The 20,993-nt window shown below is 36.7% G+C and overlaps 1 protein-coding gene across 4 annotated transcripts in view; it reads right to left on the bottom strand.

Annotated features, from left to right (window-relative positions):
- NDC80 (NDC80 kinetochore complex component) overlaps window positions 1–20,993 on the bottom strand; it is a 49,594-nt gene that overhangs the window by 11,986 nt on the left and 16,615 nt on the right. For all 4 annotated transcript variants that reach the window (XM_045886977.3, XM_064577862.1, XM_064577860.1 and 1 more), the window contains exons 8-13: window positions 20,551–20,644; window positions 19,227–19,333; window positions 18,338–18,482; window positions 14,750–14,955; window positions 9,764–9,916; window positions 6,622–6,711 (exon numbers count right to left, since the gene is read on the bottom strand). In XM_045886977.3, coding sequence (XP_045742933.2) covers window positions 6,622–6,711; window positions 9,764–9,916; window positions 14,750–14,955; window positions 18,338–18,482; window positions 19,227–19,333; window positions 20,551–20,644 — 795 coding nt within the window. The remainder of the gene's footprint in view (window positions 1–6,621; window positions 6,712–9,763; window positions 9,917–14,749; window positions 14,956–18,337; window positions 18,483–19,226; window positions 19,334–20,550; window positions 20,645–20,993) is intronic.

The following is a 20,993-nucleotide window of genomic DNA, read 5'->3' as shown; positions in this document are numbered from 1 at the left end:
TAAACATTCCCCCCCTCCCCGACCCCATTACAAAAATATACATTTCCATTGTGATAAATATGGGGAAAAGTAAGGAAAATAACAATTACTAATAATTCTATAATCCCAAAGAACTGCTATTAATATTTGGTATACTTCCTCCAGTATTTCTTTCATTCATTCAATAAACAACTGTCCAGCAGCTTATAAGCAAAGAAGATATCATTAGTTACTGTAGTTAATTTTTTTTCTTCTGTCATTGAGAAGACAGAAGACACTAGATTGAATTTCCATCACTTCCTGCCTCCCATCAACCAAAATATTTGTATGAGACTTTTTCCTTTGAATTTCCATCACTTCCTGCCTCCCATCAACCAAAATATTTGTATGAGACTTTTTCCTTCTTCCTTCCAATCAGTTTCAGGATGCAGGATACCCATTTTCCTCATGAGGAGAAACAACCACTTCAGCTCTTCTCTAGACCCCAAGCCTTAGTATTTCTTCATGAACCACATTCAAATCCATCAATCCCTTTCCCTCCTAATTTTTAAAACTTTACCCTCTTTCCCTTGAACTCTAACTCTCTCATCTTTAAACCCAAACAAGCCCCTCCCCCACCCCTCCAAAAATGAAAATCTTTCCCATACACCACTTTCTAACTACTGTTCCATCTTTTCTCCTTAGACTCAAACTTTTGTAATGGTCTAATTTGTAGCATTCGCTGGAAAGTAGACTATTCATACTATAGTATCTTCTACTACCATTCAAACTTTAATCCACAGCAATACGCTTTCTGGCTCCTCTGCTTCATGAAGTCGCTTTTGTAATGGTCACCATTAACATCTTAATTGTTAAAGTCAATGAACATCTTTCAGACTTAATCTTATTTGATATCTGAGTAACATAAATAGTTGATCACTCCCTTCTGAAATCCCCTTCCTTGGTTTCTACGACCATGGAAGCTCCTAGTTTTTTCTTTAAGTCTTGGGAGGTCCTTCTAATTCTTCCTTATAGGTTTCTCTTTCTCTGCTTGTACTTTGGTTGTGGATGTTCTCCCAGGATTCTGATCTTGGCTGTATTCTCATCTGCTCACTTGGGAGAGCTTGCTCTTTCATTTTCACACCTGGGAAATCTCCTGGCTTTAATTAACTGCATGCTAAGAAATACCTATTTATATCTATGTACACACTCCAACTGCCTACAGGACATTCTCCACTCTGATATTCTGGAGATCTGAATCTCAGCATATCCCAGCCTGAAATTCTTTCTTCTACACCCTTCTCTTGTATTCTTTATCAAGGCTCTAGAACATTACCACCAAAAGATTCTCTCCTTGACCAAACTACTCAGCTCTTCTGAACTGTCTTCTCAAAGAGGCTGACTTTTTGGCTTCTGTGTTTGTCTTTGTATTGTCCAGTTTTAGTAAGAATAATGCTTAAGACAGTTTAATCAGAATCCCTAACCTCAATATCTACTCAAGTCCCTCCTCCTCCAACATCCTCCAGCTGTTATCTGGTCACCTTGGCCTGCTTTCAGCAAGAACGCTATTAGGTTGGTTTAGATAGTATTCTCCTTTACCCCCAGAGTTTCTTCTCAATCATACTTTATCTACTGATCTGTACCCTACTCTCCTTGGTTACAAATTCCCCTTTTTTGCTGTTGTTGTATTTGGAGTTGAGCCTAATCTCTCTCATCTACTAGAAAACCTCTTTGTAATAGTTCCCCTTGAATGAAATCTACCTTACTTCCTTTAACAAGTGTCATGAATAATTTTTCTTTTTCTTTAACATCATATACCAAAGCTAGACACCGGAACATTCTTAATTTCTCTCTTCCTTAACCTTCACATCCAAATGGACCACTAATTACATTGTTTCAATCTTTAAATCTCTTTTTTCCATCCTCACTGCAATAGCGTTGGTTTGAGTTTTTACCATTTATCACTTAGGATACTGTTAGACTTCCAAACTGTGTGCCTCTAGTTTCATGTACTTCTAAATTAGCCTTCAAAATGCCAACATTATGGGCTAACTAAAATACAAGGGTGTTATGCCCTGACTTAAAAATCTTCAGGGGCACCCGGGTGCGGCTCATTCAGTTAAGTGCCTGACTTCTGATTTTGGCTCAGGTCATGGGATCGAGCCCCGCGGGCCCCACATCCAAATGGACCACTAAATTACATTGTTTCAATCTTTAAATCTCTCTTTTCCATCCTTACTGCAATAGCCTTGGTTTGAGTTTTTACCATTTATCGTTCAGGATACTATTAGGCTTCTTAACTGTGTGCCTCTAGTCTCTTTCCCTTTCTGTAGCCATTTGGAGCGCTCTTTTATTTGCTAAATGGGATGCTACCTGCTAATCCACAGAATGGTAATGTAAAAGACAGTTTATAATTTCTTACTTCTTAGATTTCACTAGAAATTAAAAGTTTCTAAGGGTTAAAAATTCTAGTATGTGTAATTAAAACTGCTAGAAATAATAAGGGAGGGTGCCTGGGTGGCTCAGATGGTTAAGCGTCTGCCTTCAGCTCAGGTCATGATCTCAGGGTCCTGGGATCGAGTCCCGCATCGGGCTCCCTGCTCCTTGGGAGCCTGCTTCTCCCTCTGCCTTTCTCTCTCGCTCTGTCTCTCATGAATAAAAAAATAAATAAATAAATAAAAAATAAAAAAATAAGGGAAAGACATTCTATGTGTGGTCAGGGTTGTAAGATTGGAATGAATTTAGGAGTTTTTTTAAAAAGATTTTACTTATTTATTTGAGAGAGGAGAGAGAACTCAAGTGCACGTGGGGGGGGTGGCGGGGGGTAGGGGTTGTGGGGAGGGTAGGGAGAGGGAAAAGCAGACTCCCTGTTGAGCAGGCAGCCAGGATGCGGGGCTTGATCTGTATACCATGCTTACAAGTCTCCAGCAAAGCAATTTTATTTTTATTTATTTATTTTTTAGATTTATTATTTGACAGAGAGAGAGAGACAGCGAGAGAGGGAACACAAGCAGAGGGAGTGGAAGAGGGAGAAGCAGGCTTCCCACTGAGCAGAGAGCCCGATGTGGGGCTGGATCCCAGGACCCTGGAATCATGACCTGAGCCGACGGCAGACACTTAACTACTGAGCCACCCAGGAGCCCCCTAATAAGACCCTTTATTTCAGAATAATTTTTTTTTTTTTTTAGTTTATGACTTCCTTGTCCTGCCTTAAAAATTGTTTTCCTTTAGAGTTCTTGTCTAATTGCTAAATGGGATGCTGCCCAATTTCTGACTTGCTAAATAAAGCCAATTAGATCTTTAAATTTACTCAGTTGAAATTTTATTTAACATTTAGTTATTTTAATTCATTAATTTATGTTTAACCATTACTATTTCAAATAGCTGTTTTACCTTATGCTATCTTAATTTGGTTAAATTGTCAAATTTTATTTTTTTATTTTTTAAATTTTTTAAAAGATTTTATTTATTTGACAGAGAGAGACACAGCAAGAGAGGGAACACAAGCAGCGGGAGTGGGAGAGGGAGAAGCAGGCTTCTCACGGAGCAGGGAGCCTGATGCGGAGCTCAATCCCAGGACCCTGTGATTATGACCTGAGCTGAAGGCAGATGCTTAAACGAATGAGCCCCCCAGGTGCCCCAAACTGTCAAATTTTAAAAACTGTTTTAGTCTTTAGTCTCTGAAGCATATGAAACATTACTGATCTTTCCTTCTTTTCCCCCTAGTTTTAAGACATAACTAATATATACCATTGTATAGGTTTAAGGTGTACAAAATTATGATTTAATATATGTATATAATGTGAAATAATTGCTACAGTAAATTTAGTTAGAATCAGGGCTTTTTCAAAAGTCTTCCCTACTTTGGCTTTTATAGCATTTCTCCTCCTGTGATTGTTCTCCGACTATTTTGTCCTTTTTTTTTAGATCTTATTTCTTTATTTGAGAGAATGAGTGAGAGAGAGAGTGTATGAGGGGGGAGGGTCAGAAGGAGAAGCAGACTCCCTCCTGAGCAGGGAGCCCGATGTGGGACTCGATCCTGGGTCTCCAGGATCATGACCTGAGCCAAAGGCAGTCGCTTAACCAACTGAGCCACCCAGGCGCTCCTTGTCCACTTCTAAGAGTTTTTCCCAGAACCTCCTTCCTTTGCCTATCTCTTAAGTGGTGCTGTTTCTCAAGATTTAATCCTCTGCCACTGTCCTCTACATAGTCTAAAAAATATCACCCACATTTGGGCTCAAGTACCACCTATATGGTAAAGACTCTGAAATCTGTATTTTCAGATACAATCTCTCCCCATGTTCTGAATCTATTGCTTCGGCTTCCTTTTGGATGGCTATGTTCTGCAGACAGCAAGCTCAACATCTCTAGTACTGGGCTGGTTAGCTGCACTCACTTTTTTCTCCCCAAGGTTGCCCACACTGGAAAAATGGAAGTTACTGTTGGTACTTCTTTCCTTCCCAGCTTTCACCATCTGCCAAAAAATGCTGGAGTCTACCTCAACATTTCCTAAACCTGTCCCCTTCCTTCTATTTCTACTGTAATACTTTGGTTTAGCTTCTTAACAATTTCAGTTGCTTCCCCACAAGTCACTTTTTTCTGTGCCCAAAAGGGTTTTGAAAAATGCAAATCTGATTAGCATAACTGCAGGTCAGTCTTTTTCTCCAAATGGGAGCTTATATTTCATTCAAACTTGTTATATTTATCTTCGGAATATTAACATTGGGCCTAGCCTATACTATAGTATGCATTTTTAAAAAAAGATTTTTTTTTTAAAGATTTTATTTATTTATTTGACAGAGAGAGACACAGTGAGGGAGGGAACACAAGCAGGGGGAGTGGGAGAGGGAGAAGCAGGCTCCCGGCTGAGCAGGGAGCCCGATGCGGGGCTCGATCCCAGGACCCTGAGATCATGACCTGCGCCGAAGGCAGACGCTTAGACTGAGCCACTGAGGCGCCCCTAAAAAAAGATTTGTTTATTTTAGACAGAGAGAAAGAGAGAGTATGAGCATGTCAGGGGGGGCAGAGGGAGAGAATCTCAAGCAGACTCCCCACCGAGCATGGAGTCCTGATCCCAGGACCCTGAGATCATGACCTGAGCTGAAATTAAGAGTCAGATGATTAACTGAGCCACCCAGGTACCCCACCTATAGTAGGCATTTTATAACTCCTCCGGGCCTCCCCGCCAAGTTTTCCTGCCTATAGCCTTTAAAAAGTTTCAAGTCAGTTTGAAAGTCTACAGGTTCAGTGCCCACTCCAACAAAAGAGAGAAACCAAACTGAAAGAAGTTAAGTGAAGACTTCATCTTAAATGACCTCACACCTGCAGAGTACCTGTTAAAGCAGTCATAATTCCTTATCTTCTTTCCACTGTGTGATGTTACAGAAACCCCAAATTATAATAACAATAGTATCATGAAACTGCCCACTTATCTAATGTTAACTATTTGCTATTTTTGAGGAGTGGGGATTCTTTCTAATACAAAGTAAGTTTTGATAGAATTTGTTAACATGAAAAAAATGTGGGTTACTTGCATAATTTGTGAAATGCATAGGTTTGTTTTTTTTTTAAAGATTTTATTTATTTATTTGAGAGAGAGAGAATGAGAGACAGACAGCATGAGAGGGAGGAGGGTCAGAGGGAGAAGCAGACTCCCTGCCGAGCAGGGAGCCTGATGCGGGACTCGATCCCGGGACTCCAGGATCATGACCTGAGCCGAAGGCAGTCGCTTAACCAACTGAGCCACCCAGGCGCCCCAAATGCATAGGTTTTATTTCCAGATGAGAAAAACAAGTTTCTATTCTGAGTAAAGATAGGATTTTGTATCTTGGAATCTTGAAATGGCATAATACTTCTTTAAGAGCTGAATTAACTAGGGTTTTCCTTCAATTGTTTGTTGTCATACAAACAATACCTTTTGTGTGCAGTTGAGAAGTAGCTTCTTAACTTTTTCTTAATCAACTTTAACAATATTTAAAGGTTACTGAATCAATAATAGAATCAGTATATCTCTCAGGGATATTGGTCATTTTATGTTTCAAGTATCTTAGAAGCAGGAACTTTCTGAAACCTACTTTTGGAAGTAGACTTTTATAGGCATTTGAGTTCCCCTGAATTTCATGGTGCAGAATGAAAAGTGTGGTTAATAAAAATCTCTTAATTTATCATGGCTACTTAGCCTCAAGCCCCAAATGATACATATCTACTTTTAAGATAGCCATCTCAAATTCCTTATAGTATAAAGAGATATTAAGGGGCTCCTGGCTGACTCAGTCCGAAGAGCATGCAACTCTTGATCTCAGGGTCTTGAGTTTGAGCCCCATGTTAGGTGTAGAGATTTAACTTAATATAAAACTTAAAAAAAAAAAAAGGTATATTAAGTTATCTCAAGTTGAAGGAGGCAATTCTCCATTTAAAATCAAGGATAATTTACTCAGTAATTTATTTCATCATCAATGATATGTGTAGCCTAAGATGTTTAAGTTATTTAAAAAATTACTTCAAATGTTTCTAAGTCAAGGGTATACCAAATTCTCATTTTCCATAATATCTTATTAAAAATTCATTCCTTAAAAGCTACACATTCATTCCATAGAAACTACAAACCACACTTAAGTGTTAAAAAATCTTATTTTTGCTTTTAAAAACTGTTTTGTTACTTACCTGTTCTAAAGTATCCTCTAACCCCATTTTTTTATTTAGAGCTTTATTAATTTCTTCTTCAGTTTGGTTCAAGAGTTCCTTGAGTGGTACCTATAAAATATATAGGAATATGGGTTACATACTATATACCTAGTACAAAATTTCTCATGAGGCATCTACACATTGTGATAGAAGGAGCCACTTTTAGAGGAAAAAAAGTGAAGCCATGATGTTTTTGAACTAAATTAATACATTATAAATAAGGCAAAAAAGTAATTTTTTTTTTTTAAAGATTTATTAGAGAGAGAGACAGTGTTCATGCAGGGGCAGGGGCAAAGGGAGAGGGAGAGAATCTCAAGCAGACTCCCTGCTGAGCGAGGAGCCTGACGCAGGGCTTGATCTTTCATGGGGCTTGATCTTTCGACTCTGAGATCCTGACCTAAGCAGAAACCAAGATGATGCTCAACTGACTGAGCCACCCAGGAGTGCCAATAAAACTAATTTTCAATGTAATTTCTATAACTATAGAATGCAACTTGCTTTTGGTTTTGAATACTTGCAAAATTTTAGATTTGCTTATGGATTCTGGAGATTCACTGCTATTATTTAAACATTTTTTATAAGTACACTTATATTAATGCAGTATCTTTCTTGAAAACAATTTATATTTTTCTCTTAATCCTTTTCAACTGTTTAATCTTACAATTATCTGCTTATATTTCTTCTTTCTGCTATTCATTGGAATTCTGTTTTAATAGCACAAGATTTGAAACATAGCATATGTCCACCAGCCAGGACCGGTTGAATAAGCTACACAATGAAGACTCTGAGACTGCAAAAAGAACCAGGAAGATCTCGACATACTACTGCAGAGAGATCGCCAGGGTGGGTTGTTCTGGGAATAAAAGCAAGGTGGGTGTCCAGAACATGCAAATGTTTACCAGTTCATTTAAGAATGATCAAAGTCAGGAACAGCCAGACGGAAAAGATGCATAGGGCAAGGTACTTGGAAGGGGTGCAGAGCTTCCATACCCTCTGGGTGTGCCCTGCATCCCCATGTGTTCACCAACCTTGAAGCTCTTATTGCTTGTATTTCTTATGTTTATCCTCTATTCTACTAATTTTCTTTCAACACAGTACTTCATTGTTTCCCATCATTTTTTTATTGAGGTCAAACTCACACTTCAAAATGATTAAATTGAAATAATTAAGTTAAAATGAATTTAACATAAAACTACCTCTTTTATTTATTTATTATTTATTTTTTTAAGATTTTATTTATTTATTTGAGAGAGAGAATGAGATAGAGAGAGAGAGCATGGGGGGGGGAGGGTCAGAGGGAGAAGCAGACTCCCCGCTGAGCAGGGAGCCCGATGCAGGACTCGATCCCGGGACTCCAGGATCACGACCTGAGCCGAAGGCAGTCGCCCAACCAACTGAGCCACCCAGGTGCCCAAAACTACCTCTTTTAAAGCGTACAGGTCAGTGGCATTTAGTACATTCAGTGTTGTATAAACACCACCTCTCATTCCAAGTGATCTTCATCACCAAAAGAAAACCCTGTGTGTTACTATGTTTTTAGTAGGTCTTTTGAAGTTATTGCTGAGTTTTAATTTTGGCTGCTCCTTTTTGAAAGATGCAATGCCTCTTTAAGAACTCTTCTCCAAATACTACTTGTAACAGTTGGGGTTGCTCCTTCTGGATGCTATTTCTATTTTTATTGTTCTATTAGTATGTAAAACTATTTTCAGAGATCACAATAAAGCCTTTCCCTCTTTTCTTAGAATGTGAATTCTTTTTGTATTGGGTAATTCTTTCTACACTGATTTGATGCAGGTAATTATTTTTCTTTCTTTCTTTTTTTTTTTTAAAGATTTTATTTATTTATTTTACAGAGAGAGACACAGTGAGAGAGGGAACACAAGCAGGGGGAGTGGGAGAGGGAGAAGCAGGCTTCCCGCGGAGCAGGAAGCCCGATGCGGGGCTTGATCCCAGGACCTTGGGATCATGACCTGAGCTGAAGGCAGTCGCTTAATGACTGAGCCACCCAGGCGCCCCGGTAATTATTTTCTTGCATCAGTGTCAAACTACTCAAAATAGTGGGTGCGTAAACTATCTGGCTGCCAGCCTGTCTGTCTACCTGCCTACCTAGCTACTGCTTAAGAAACAATTCAGTAAAAGACTGTATGTTTACTGGGTAGGTTTTTTCTGTTGAAAATGAGTCCAGCTTTATTTAATCAAAGTCTGTTCACCAATAAATTGTGATCTCTGGAAAAGTAGGAATTGTATCTTTCTGGGTATTTCATCTCCAGCACCTAGCTGGTATGGAGCATAGTATGTACTTAATCAATAATTTATTGAATGAATGAATGATTCTCAAGGGAAAAATGCATAGCTTTAGACTTTGACATTCTTTATTCAAAAACTATGTATTTTGAAAAGTGTCATTTTTGAGGGGGCCACTAAAATACTAAAATCTGTGAATAATTGAGAAGTTGCAATAGAACGATTTAAAAATTTTCTCCAAATTACATCATTGGCCACATTTAAAAATTAGGTGCAGATTTTTCATTATTGACTGCTGGTGTTACTTAATGCCCTATTATATTTCATGCCTTCACACATGCCTTCAATGTGTGTCCTTGTGCCTGAAGCTTTTTCCCCAAAGACCATCCCAATAAATACCTCAACTTTCAAGATTTCATTCCAGGTTCACCATCTCTGTGGACACTTTTCTTTCCCCTCAGTTCTGGCAAGAATTGATCTCAATACCATACCTTGTAAACACCTCTAATAAAGCACATATATAGCAATTATTTATTTATGTCTTTCTCTTCTCTAAGTAGCAACTTAAGAGCAAGGGTCAGGTAATTTTTCTCTTTATAATCCCGGTGTCTATATTAAATATAATCAAAGTTTCTTTTGGTTAGCTAAGTAAATAAAGTAGGTAGAGAGAAAGAAAAGGCTTTATAATTCAAAGAAGACGGTACAATAGCGACTTTTAAGTACCAAAACGAAGGAAGATTAAAAGTTTCAGAGTTTTATTTCTATGTTCAGTCCTCAGTTATAAACACGCTGAAGTTTAAACTCTTACTTATAAATAAATGAACAAGACATTAGTCATATCATTTAAAAATCTTTTGAAGTACTCATGATTACTTACATAAACTTGAGCTCTGTATTTGACAAGGCAGTTGGCTCCAGCTTCAGGATTAAACTTAATTTCAAAGTCATAACCTTTGGAATTTTCAGCACCCTTAGGGATAAGTTTTAATTTTCTGGCCAACTTGTGATACTCTGATAACTGTGTTTCAATCTGTAAAAAGAGAACACAAAAAGAAACATTAAAGTAAACCAAACAGCCCCATTCCATATGGTTTTCAATTGACATTTCTGCAATTACACATAAAAATTATAGTATTTTTTGTAGTTTAGTAATTTGGTTTATTTTAGTAGTAAGGGTGGCAGTTTCAAAATAAAATATAAAGGTATATATAAAATAAAAGAATGAAAGGTTTTATTCACACTAAATCTGTGGGATAATTTAAAAACTGTAATTAATTAGTAAGCAACATACCACTGTTCTTTCATTTACCGGACAAATAGTTTGGAACGAGAATCAATATTTAGGTATTAACTAAAATTTACTTTTTAAGGTGTCAGAAAAATTATGAAACCAAACAAAACTTAGTATTGTCAATGTACAAAATAAAATATTTCATTTATCCAAAATAAGTGAAATATAATAATTTAAGTCACAAATGTTATGTTAACAAAAATATTTTAGTAACAATTCCATATTTCCTGGTCTCCTTCCCTGTCTTCAGGGCTCTGTTCAAATTACATTATCAGAAAGGCTTTTGCTATAATATAGCCCTCTGAATTTCTCAATCCTCTTTATTTTTATTCATAACACTTACTACTATCTGATATTACTTATTTAATTTACTTTCATTGTAAGCTCCATGAAAACAGTCCCCTCAGGACTCAGAACAGTACTTGGCATTTAGTAGTACTTAATATTTGATTAAATAAACGAATTTGCAGAGTCTAGACAATTTATTTTCATACTGCTTCCTCCATTTAATACACACATAGTTTCTCACCGTTGTTACCTATCCACAAAACTGAACACTTTGAGTGAAAGAATGCAATGAGGGAAGAGCACCCATTGAAACTTGCTTAATCTGTAATTTCCAAAAATTTATCAGCTCTCAAAAGCAATGCTACTTAATATATTACACTTAAGATTTTTTTTAAAGATTTTATTTATTTGCGAGAGAGAGAATGAGAGACAGAGAGCATGAGAGGGAGGAGGGTCAGAGGGAGAAGCAGACTCCCTGCTGAGCAGGGAGCCCGATGTGGGACTCGATCCCGGGACTCCAGGATCATGACCTGAGCCGAAGGCAGTCGCTTAACCAACTGAGCCACCCAGGCGCACTACACTTAAGATTTTTTAAAGTTATTTATTTATTCATTTGAGTAATCTCTACACCAAGAGTGGGGCTCAAACTCATGACCCCAAGATCAAGAGTCGCAGGATCTTCAGACTGAGCCAGCCAGGTGCCCCTAATTTAAGAATTCTTATTAATGAATCAGGAAATAATTTCAACTACTCTAATTTGTAATATAGTAGCTCTTCAGGGATTACTAAAATGTGTAGCTCTGTTTGTTCTTTTACTAAATGGTTTTATACGTAGTTGCTTCTGTTCTTCACTAGGATTTTATTTAAATGAAAACAGTTTTCACAAGCCCATGCACTTTACCAGTCTAATTGCAGGGAGAGCAAATGTGTGGCACATTTATTCTTCCCACAAGCAATTCAGACAGTGAAAACTGATCACACATTTTCCTGATCAGCAGATGCTGGCTCTCTATTTCAACATAGAGATCCAGAAGGCTACTATCAGCCAGAGGTGACATGTGGAATAAAAATTAATTCAGAAAAAAAGATGATGGATCAAATGTTGATGTTAAATTTTTGCATTCTGCTATCATTCTTTAATCTCTTTCATCTAGTACCCTAAGGTTTTCTTCTCACTGTGTATGGCTTACTCTGCCCTAATCAGATCACTGCTTACCTAGTTCCCATATAATTTTCTTCTTTCAGCCTGATCCTCCAAAATAAAGAATAGCATTTATACAGCTAATCTTAGCCAACTAAACTCAAGAGCTCACCTGGTCCAGAGATTCATAACTTCCCCATTCCCACACAGTGCTTGAGAGATAAAATATATTAATGTTTGTTGAAGGAACTCATTTCAGATTCACTGATGTAGTTTAACCATACCTCACTTTATTAATAAGGAAACCAAGGCTATGAGAGGTTAAATAACATGCTGAGTTCACACAGATATGTGATGGAAAATCCAGGGTTAAAATACAGGTTTACCAAATTCTAGGTTCAAAGACTTTTGGGATCACCACTACAGTCTACTACTTCTTCTTTTTTAAAAGATATTATGTATTTGACAGAGAGAAAGAGACACAGCGAGAGAGGGAACACAAGCAAGGGGAGGGGGAGAGGGAGAAGCAGTCTTCCCGCTGAGCAAGGAGCCCAATGTGGGGCTCAATCACAGGACCCTGGGATCATGACCTGATGCTTAATGACTGAGCCACCCAGGTGCCCCTACAGTCTACTTCTTATAAATGTCTATCTTTCTCCTTAATACACAGGGACAGAGATTACCTAGAGGGTTAGGATGAGGGAGTAAAGATAGTCAAGGCAAAGCAAAAGTATGGTGAGACAGGGATTAAAAAAAGGAGGCAATGTTTACTGCACATGAAAAATTACATATGTAGGTATGCAAAATACAGATTTTTAAAAATACAAAATAGTTAAAACCTGACTGATTAAGAAACCATTTGTATCATGCCTATAATGTACTTTATAAGGTGACCAGGATGAAAAACCAATATTGTCTCTTTGGGCAAAAAGAGCTGCTTTGTTTGATCTACTTTTTTATTTTAACAATAGTGATAAATATAAGAAATAATGTATTAAGGAAAGTGCTGGAAGTAATAGGATAAAAAATGCCATTACCTCTGGAGCAAAACAGAGAGTAAATTTTTCTCAGTGAGGTATAAATTTTAGTACTATACCTACCAATAAACAAACATTGTACCTGAAAATACTAGGGTAGAAAACTTCAAAATTTAATTTTGAAACTCTCTAGTTTATTTTTTCCATTAAAAAAGAGAGAGAGAGAGAGAGAGAGAGAGAGCCCTTTGAAAGACACGATTTATTACCTTTTCTTAAAAGAGTCTTAACTTACATAATTTTTCTTAGGAATGCAATAGTGTATATAGCAGAAAAAAATCACTTTGGAACTATTTGATAGAAAAATATTATTTGGTCCCTAGACAACCTGTTAACTTATTGTTGTTTTAGAATATACTGGTGTCACATTCATGATTATGCTAAATCATTAAGAAAAAGTTCTTGTCTACTGAGAGCTACATTAAAAGGTAAGAGTAAAGAGTGCACAGCTAGCAAGGCAGAAGTATAGAATATTTATAAGGGACTGCCAACAAAAATAAAGATAAACTTTATCTAGAAATTCATATGGCCAATATGCCCACTTTCTCAACAATGTTATCTACAAGGATAATGTGCTACCTCTAAAACTGAAATGAAGTCAAATACTTTGATTCTGGTGAAGGTCACTAGTGACTGCTGTTACCAAATCTGACAGAAACTTTTAAATCCCGTTATTGCCTTTGATACTGCTAATTCCTTCCTGACTTCCTTTTTCAGTTTCTGTCCTCTTGACCTCTCTGGCTAGTCCTCAGTTAATTTTAGGCCTCTCTTAAGGGACCTTTGTCCACTTTAAGATGCTGGTGCTCCCTTCCTCCTATGCATTCTTCCTTGGTGAATTCATCTACTCATGTGGTTTCAATCACAATACATTCTGATTTTTACTTAGTCTACAATGCAAACCCTCATATTTTATGCTGAGGTTCAGACTCACAGAACAATAGCCTATTAGAATGCCCCATGGACATAACAGGTTCAGCATACCATCTCTATTCCTGACTGGCCATTTCTCTTCTATGTTGGAGTGAGCGGTACTATTGCTTGCCCCATTGCCCAAACCAGACACTGTGAATGCACCCTTTGTCTTTCATCAAGTCTTATTCCCTCTACCTCCTAAGTAGTCAGAAGTCACCCACTTCTTTGAATCTCCACTAGCATTATCTAAATTCAGCTCATAACTTCTCACCACATTACTGCCACAGATCCTTATCTGTTTTGCTCCCTTCCAATCCATTTTTCACATGACCAAAAATGAGATCTTTCTGAAATGTAGTATCTGTTTAAAAATCTTAAGGGCTTCTTGGAGCTTTCAGAATAAAGCCCAAACTTTTAAATATGAAAAGAATCTTTATTGTCTGGTCTGTGCTTTTTCTCTTGAGTCTTCTCTTTTGCTGTGCCCCTATCCTTTGCTATTAAGCTCCAGCCATATGAAAAGATTCTGATGTCAGAGTACAACACGCAATTTTCTCTTTGGGCTTTCCCATATACTTGTTTGCTGACTCCCCTACCCTTGCCAAGATAACTTACTTACACTTCCCAATTCAGTTCAGGTATTATCTCTTCAAGGAAACCTTTCTAAAAATCACCTCATATATCTTCCCACACCACAGACACTACATCTGGGTTAGGAATACTATATGCTTCCTTAATACCCTGTGCAAACATTTTTTAGAGGTCTGATCTCATGGTCTCATATCAACTAGATTGGAAGTTTCTTGAGGGGAGAGTCTGTCTTTTTATCTTTATTCTTCTAAGCTCAGCATGGGAAGTGGCACACAGCAGATGTTAAACAAATGTTTGAATAGTGACTAGGTAAATGAAGAATCGACTCATATCCTCTTCTAGAATAAAAGGCATGTGATTTATGAACATTATTTTCATGTACTTAGAGACATTTTTGCTTATTTCTTGGTTCACTGCTAAAAAGTACGGTCTACCTTAAATCTGACTGAGAGAATTGACATAAAGGGATGAGTGTGTTTTAGTAAAATGTCAATGTTAAAAAGTTTTAACTCTTAGCCAATTTATTCTACCGACTCAGTTTTTCTTAACAGGGATAGACCTTTACAAATGTCAGCTCTAAGTTGCCACTCTGGAAATGGTATGACATACCGCCTCTTTGCCTCTGGCATATTTTAGCTCTTCATTCCACAACTGCTGTTGTTCAGCTTCCAGGTCCTTGGTTAGTTTATTAATGGTCTGCTGCAGTTCATTTCTTTCATGATTTATTCTCTCGATGTCTGCAACTGAGTACTTCTGGTTATCGACAATATTCTGTAGGCGAGTATTCTCCTGTTTCATTGTTTCATATTCTAGTTCTGCATTAAAGAAAACAAATTTGTTAAGTTCTTTCAATTCCTACAAAGAAATTGAGGCCATTATTTATTTATTTTTAAAACATTGCTGAACCAGATTTTAATTTTTTTAACTCAGTCTCTACACCCAGTGTAGGCTCAAACTCACAACCCCAAGCTCAAGAGTCGTACACTCTACCAACTGAGCCAGTCAGGTGCTCCGATGCCATTATTTAAGAGACTTGATTAATAGGTCTAAATTTCCAGGTTATTTACATGTATATTTTTCTCTTCTCTTTTTGGGGGTGATTCTATTTGATCCCACTTTGGTAATAACATTCCTGAAAGATGATACAATAAAAGTTTTATGTTAGAAACTTACTTCCTTATTGGCTTGCATGATTTTCAGAAAGTGCTACATGAAAAAAATATGGCCTCACACATAATGACTAGGATTAAGAATTATTACACCTAAGACGGATAGTCTGCCAATGACCACTTCGAATGCTTTTAATACTCCAGCATGATTCTCTGCAATAAGTCAGAAAACCCACAAGTTTTTCACAAATATAAAAATATTTATGTTCAAATACATCACTTTATTCTTATTTCACTGACATTTTCAGTAGTTTGATCAAATATTAAGTCACTACAGCGGTTAAGTTCTTGCTCTATTTACCAAAATTTGTTTGTTTTTTTTAAAGACTTATTTGAGAGAGCGAGCGCACACGCAAGTACAGGTGGGAGGGGCAGAGGGAGAGAGAGAATCTTAAGCAGATTCCACACTGAGCACAGAGTCTGATGTGGGGCTTGATCTTGATCCCAGGACCCCAAAATTATGACCTGAGCTGAAACCAAGAGTCATACGCTTACCTGGCTGTACCACCCAGGCACCCCTCTATTTACCAAAATTTGTAAGCAAGAATGACTATATTATTTTACTAAGACAAAATGGTACTTACAAACAGCAAATGATTATACAAAGGGCAAGAAAAGTTATCAAACTTAAAATATTTGGGGTTATACAGGATGGTGTTTTCCAACCTGTTATTCATAGCTTATAAAGAATAGGATAGTACTTTTCTTTTTTTTTTAAAAGATTTTATTTATTTATTTGAAGAGAGAGACACAGCGAGAGAGGGAACACAAGCAGGGGGAGTGGCAGAGGGAGAAGCAGGCTTCCCGCCAAGCAGGGAGCCTGACGCGGGGCTCGATCCCAGGACCCTGGGATCATGACCTGAGCCGAAGGCAGACGCTTAACGACCGAGCCACCCAGGCGCCCCAATAGGATAGTACTTTTAAGCAGGCTGGGGTAGATGGATGAGAATATGCATGACCAAAGGGGCCAAGACAATCATTCCATGGGCTGACAGGATCAAGATCTTGGCTTTGTTATAACTCATTTGTAGCACTGTACTTGGAAAGTTCCACACTTGAGCTCAAAATAAAAATAGCTGAAGTAAAATTTTATACATTTATCACAGGAATCTGCACAAAAAATCCACAATGTACATTATTCTCTCTCTCTCTCTCTTTCTTCCTTCCTTCCTTTCCTTTCTGTCTCCATACAGTTTTAATAGGTCTCTTTGATTCTTGGCCATGAGTGACTTTAAATAATCATGAAAGTTAAAATATTCAGAACAAAAACATCGTAGGCTATCAAATTATTATCACAAACTAAATCAATCTGGAATGGCAAATGATCGCTAAAATATATCTCTCACCTCTTTAGCTTGCAATTACTGGGAAAAAAATTCTCACAAGAAAAGTAGGAAGTACGAAAATTCTCTTGATAAATACCAATGAGGAAGACAGAATATTATAAAGTATTGATTTAATTGCATTACAAATATTGCTATAATAAAAAATTAGTCTATGGTTTCTTGTCATCATGGAGAACAAACATTAGGGGCCAAATGTAAATTATTTAAAGGCTTGGTTTAGAGAAAATCTAATATATGTAATCAGAGTTATTTGGAAAAAAATAACCTGATTTAAGCAAATACTCCATGTAATTATCTTTGACTTGATGGATGGTTAATATTACTAATACTAAGCATTAAATCAAATATCCTAGGGACTATCTACACAAATCCTATGTGGGACAGACACAGCCTGTAAAATCCTACAAGAATAAAACTGAAGCAGACAAACACCTAGAAAAATAGTACAATAGGTCCATAGAGTTATTCATTTTGCCATCCAATGGCTCTGTGATTTATGAATACGTTGCTTTCCTTCTGGCAGTAGAGAAACATCAATCCATGTGTTACAGTATTTTCAATTTTATGATTATGATTGATACGTGCTTAAGAAAAACAAGATATAAATATGTTTTCTTTAATTGGGCTTTTGCTTCCAAAGAATTGTAGTATTTCCATCTTTTTTTTTTTTTAAGATTTTATTTATTTATTTGACAGAGAGAGACACAGCGAGAGACGGAACACAAGCAGGGGGAGTGGGAGAGGGAGAAGCAGGCTTCCCGCCGAGCAGGGAGCCCGATGTGGGGATCGATCCCAGGACCCTGGGACCATGACCTGAGCCGAAGGCAGACGCTTAATGACTGAGCCACCCAGGCGCCCCTCCATCTTACTTTTCAAACAGCTTAAGCTGCCAAGTGGCTTAGAAGGTAGTGAGGGAGGATAAGACCATTGTAGCAGCCTGAAGCCAGCAGAGAATTAAGAATCTGGCTTATTAATTACAAGGTGGAATAGAATATATATTTATATTAGGCAGCATATGTTTTTAGGTTAGGTCCCTTTTAGCTTTAAAAAATCAGACACCTGAAAACATGTAGCAGGTTGAATAATGGTCACCCAAACATATGAAATCCTAATCCCTGGAATTTGTAAACATCTCCTTATTTGGAAAAGGGGTTTTTGCAGATATGATTACATTAAATATTTTGAGATGAGATTGCCCTGGATTATCTAGTGGGTCCTAAATGCCATCATAAATGTCCTTAAAAGATAGAGGCTATGAGAAATGGACACAAACAGAAGAGGAGACACACATACAGAGAAAAGGCAATGTGAAGATGAAGGTAGAAATTGGAGTGACATGGCCAAAAGCTCAGGAATACCATCAGATAAGAGAAGCTGGAAGAGACAAGGAATGAATTCTCCCCTAGAGTCTTTGGAGGAAGCTTGGCCATAATAAATTTTGGACTTCTGGCCTTTAGAACAAATTTCTATTGTTCTAATCTACCAAATTTGTGGTATTTTTTTATAGCAGCCTCAGAAAACTAATACATGTAGAAGGCATTGAAAACTTGGTGGCCTGCTATAGCCATTCACCATTAAAGGAAAAACAATATGGATGACAAAGCTGTCTCTGTATGTGATTAAAACCCAGGCAGGTCCCCATTCCAGTATGAATGTCCTCTTTTAGCATTGGTTGTGCTTACCTACTCTAGAAATTTCTTCATCAAGCCCATTCAATTTCTGGTCAAGAATGGCTGAATGAGACTCCAAATTGCTCATGTATGCCTGATATTTTTGAACATCTGCTTGTAAGGAAGTTTTCAATTTTCTCAATGACTCTAGACGATTCTTTAAAAGAAAAAAAACCATATTATTCTAATTGATAACCATTCCTTTACTTGAAAATAACACAATATTATTTAAATTCATCTTAGAAAAAGGTGTATTAGCATTTCCTATCTCTTTTAGAGGAAGCCAAAGAACTAAAAGGTAACTTTGCTGTTATTACCTAATTAAGAAGATGTACTTTTCAGGAAGTCAGTTTGGGATACAAAAAGTCAAGGGTCAGAATTAAAAAGCACAAACATTTAAAATCTGATATTTTACAGAACAGTCTGGGCACTTCAGTAATATAACACCCAAAATAAAATTAGGTATCTGGATATTATCATTTAGCTTTTAGAAAGCCCTTAGAATACAGTATATTACATAAACCCACTTATCACCATTCCCTTTTCACTAACTACATAACTCAGGACTTCTTGTAAATTGTGCTCCCTAAAGGTATATAACATGGGGATCTTGTTCAAAAGATCTTTTTGGTCTTATGTAAATAGGTAAGACTCTTTCATCATATTCTGAACACCATTAGTTCAAGACTGATAGATCACAAGGGAAAACAAAGCTCTAGAGATACCAAACATGTTTTCATGGGGAGTTTTATCCTATGTAAAAAAATTAATTTTTAAGAAGCTTATTTTGTTATTTTATTTATTTTTTAATAAAGAAACAGCTGGTATTCTTTAAGGAGATCCAAGAGTCCAAAAGAGCTAAGTATATAAGCCTATTGATGAAATAAGCATGTTTACTAACCGGTTCTTTTTCTCTTTCTTGTTCCAATCTTGCAATCTGTTCATTCAATGCTTTGTTTTTTGCTGCTAATGATTCCAGCTTGGAAGCATCAACATTAAATAAATCCTCTGGAGAGAAAACCCCAAAACTTAGTAAGATCTCAATTCTGCCTAGAAACATTTTTCCCCAGGTCTTCACCATTGCTGTCTCCTTACTTCCTTCTTGGTCTCTGCTCAAAATGCTACCAGTTAAGGATATCCTACCCTCTAAAATAGCAAACCTTTCCCTTCACTACACTTTCTACCCTCTTACTTGCTTTATTTTTCTTCATAGCACTTATCAACCTTTGATTTATAGTTGTTTATTTGATTATTTTCTGTAGTAGAGGTAACCTCACAGGGCAGGGATTTTCTATCTCTTATTCATTACTCTATCCTTTGTGCCTAAATAGTGGCTTGCCCACTGTAGATATACAATAAATACTGTGTGAGTAAATGAATTCACTAACTGCTTTTTATATTAGATCACTATGAATTTTCCTCTTTCAAAATGAAACTTCATTTACCTTGCTCCTTTTCTTATGTCGACAAGCTGAAATTGTCCTATTAGTTCAGGAAGATATGTCCAATGGGAACATAGGAGAAATGTTTTTACCTTTTGTGCCAATACTGGCAAGGTGATAGTCTCCTGTTTTGATTGATTTCATTGGAGAAACAGTTTTACACATCTTAAATTTATCTGTTTTACCCACCATTCTACCATTTTACATATAAGACTATTTCAATAAAAGAAAAAAACAATTAAATTAATTCCTCTGGAACATTTTAGAGTTAGCTAGTAAACACTGAATGTCCCTAGGTTAAAATAGAGTGGAAACATAAACAATTTCTTTCTTTGGAAATATAATAGTCCATTAACTGTGTGCCACACATTTTGAAGGGACCTTAGGTCTTTTGATTAATTGGTACTTTAATTTCTCAAACAGTAAAGCAAGAATATCATAGGAATAACATTCGCTGATTATCTTCTGTGTTCCTGGTAGTGTGTTTGATACTTTATGTACATGGCCACCTAATCTTGCAAAACTTTGTTAGACAGGTTAAGTAATCTATTAAAGTCATGTAGCCAGGAAGAGGTTTTGCCTCAGGTCTGACTCCAAAATTGGTATTCTTCTGCTTAACTATCACTTCTCTTCACCAAAGAAACAATGAAGACAAAAATTAGTAGGCATCCAACACATTTAGAGTAGCTCATATAAACACTGGGTGTGGTAAAATGAGCTACAACTCCACGAACAGAGTTTAATACATGACTAAGCAAGCACACTAGGAATGAGAACACTTACTCAACTTTGACTGCAACTCTGCATTCATCTCTTCAAAACTGTCAGCACCAGTCATGAAACTCTCATAGCATTTTATGGTGTAGTCCAAAAACAACTGATTGGGTTAAGCACATTAAGGAAAAAAAGCTATTATTCTCTATTTAGTTTGTTTCATTTTTCTAAGTGAAAATTTAAATTTGAATTAAAAAAAAGTCAGGAATACTAAGTAGTTATAAGAACTATAAATGAGACACAAACCTAGGATATATAATTAATTATGCTGCACAGACTTACTCCGTCTGCTACTTCTAATGTGAATGAGGATAATAAAGAACACTTAAATTTGGATAAAGGTTAAAATTAGTAAACGGTAAAGAAACCATACCTCCAGAATTTTGAGGTCAAACAAGGAAGCTTATTAATAAATATAATTCAACATAAAATGCACATTCATCTTTATGCAA

Source organism: Mirounga angustirostris, unplaced genomic scaffold (assembly GCF_029215605.1).
Source record: "Mirounga angustirostris isolate CCGP_5_RB_7025 unplaced genomic scaffold, mMirAng1.0.hap1 SCAF_14, whole genome shotgun sequence".
NCBI classification, from domain to species: Eukaryota; Metazoa; Chordata; class Mammalia; order Carnivora; family Phocidae; genus Mirounga; species Mirounga angustirostris.
Note: the sequence above shows the minus strand (reverse complement) of the source record. Positions and strands in the feature narration are given on the sequence as shown.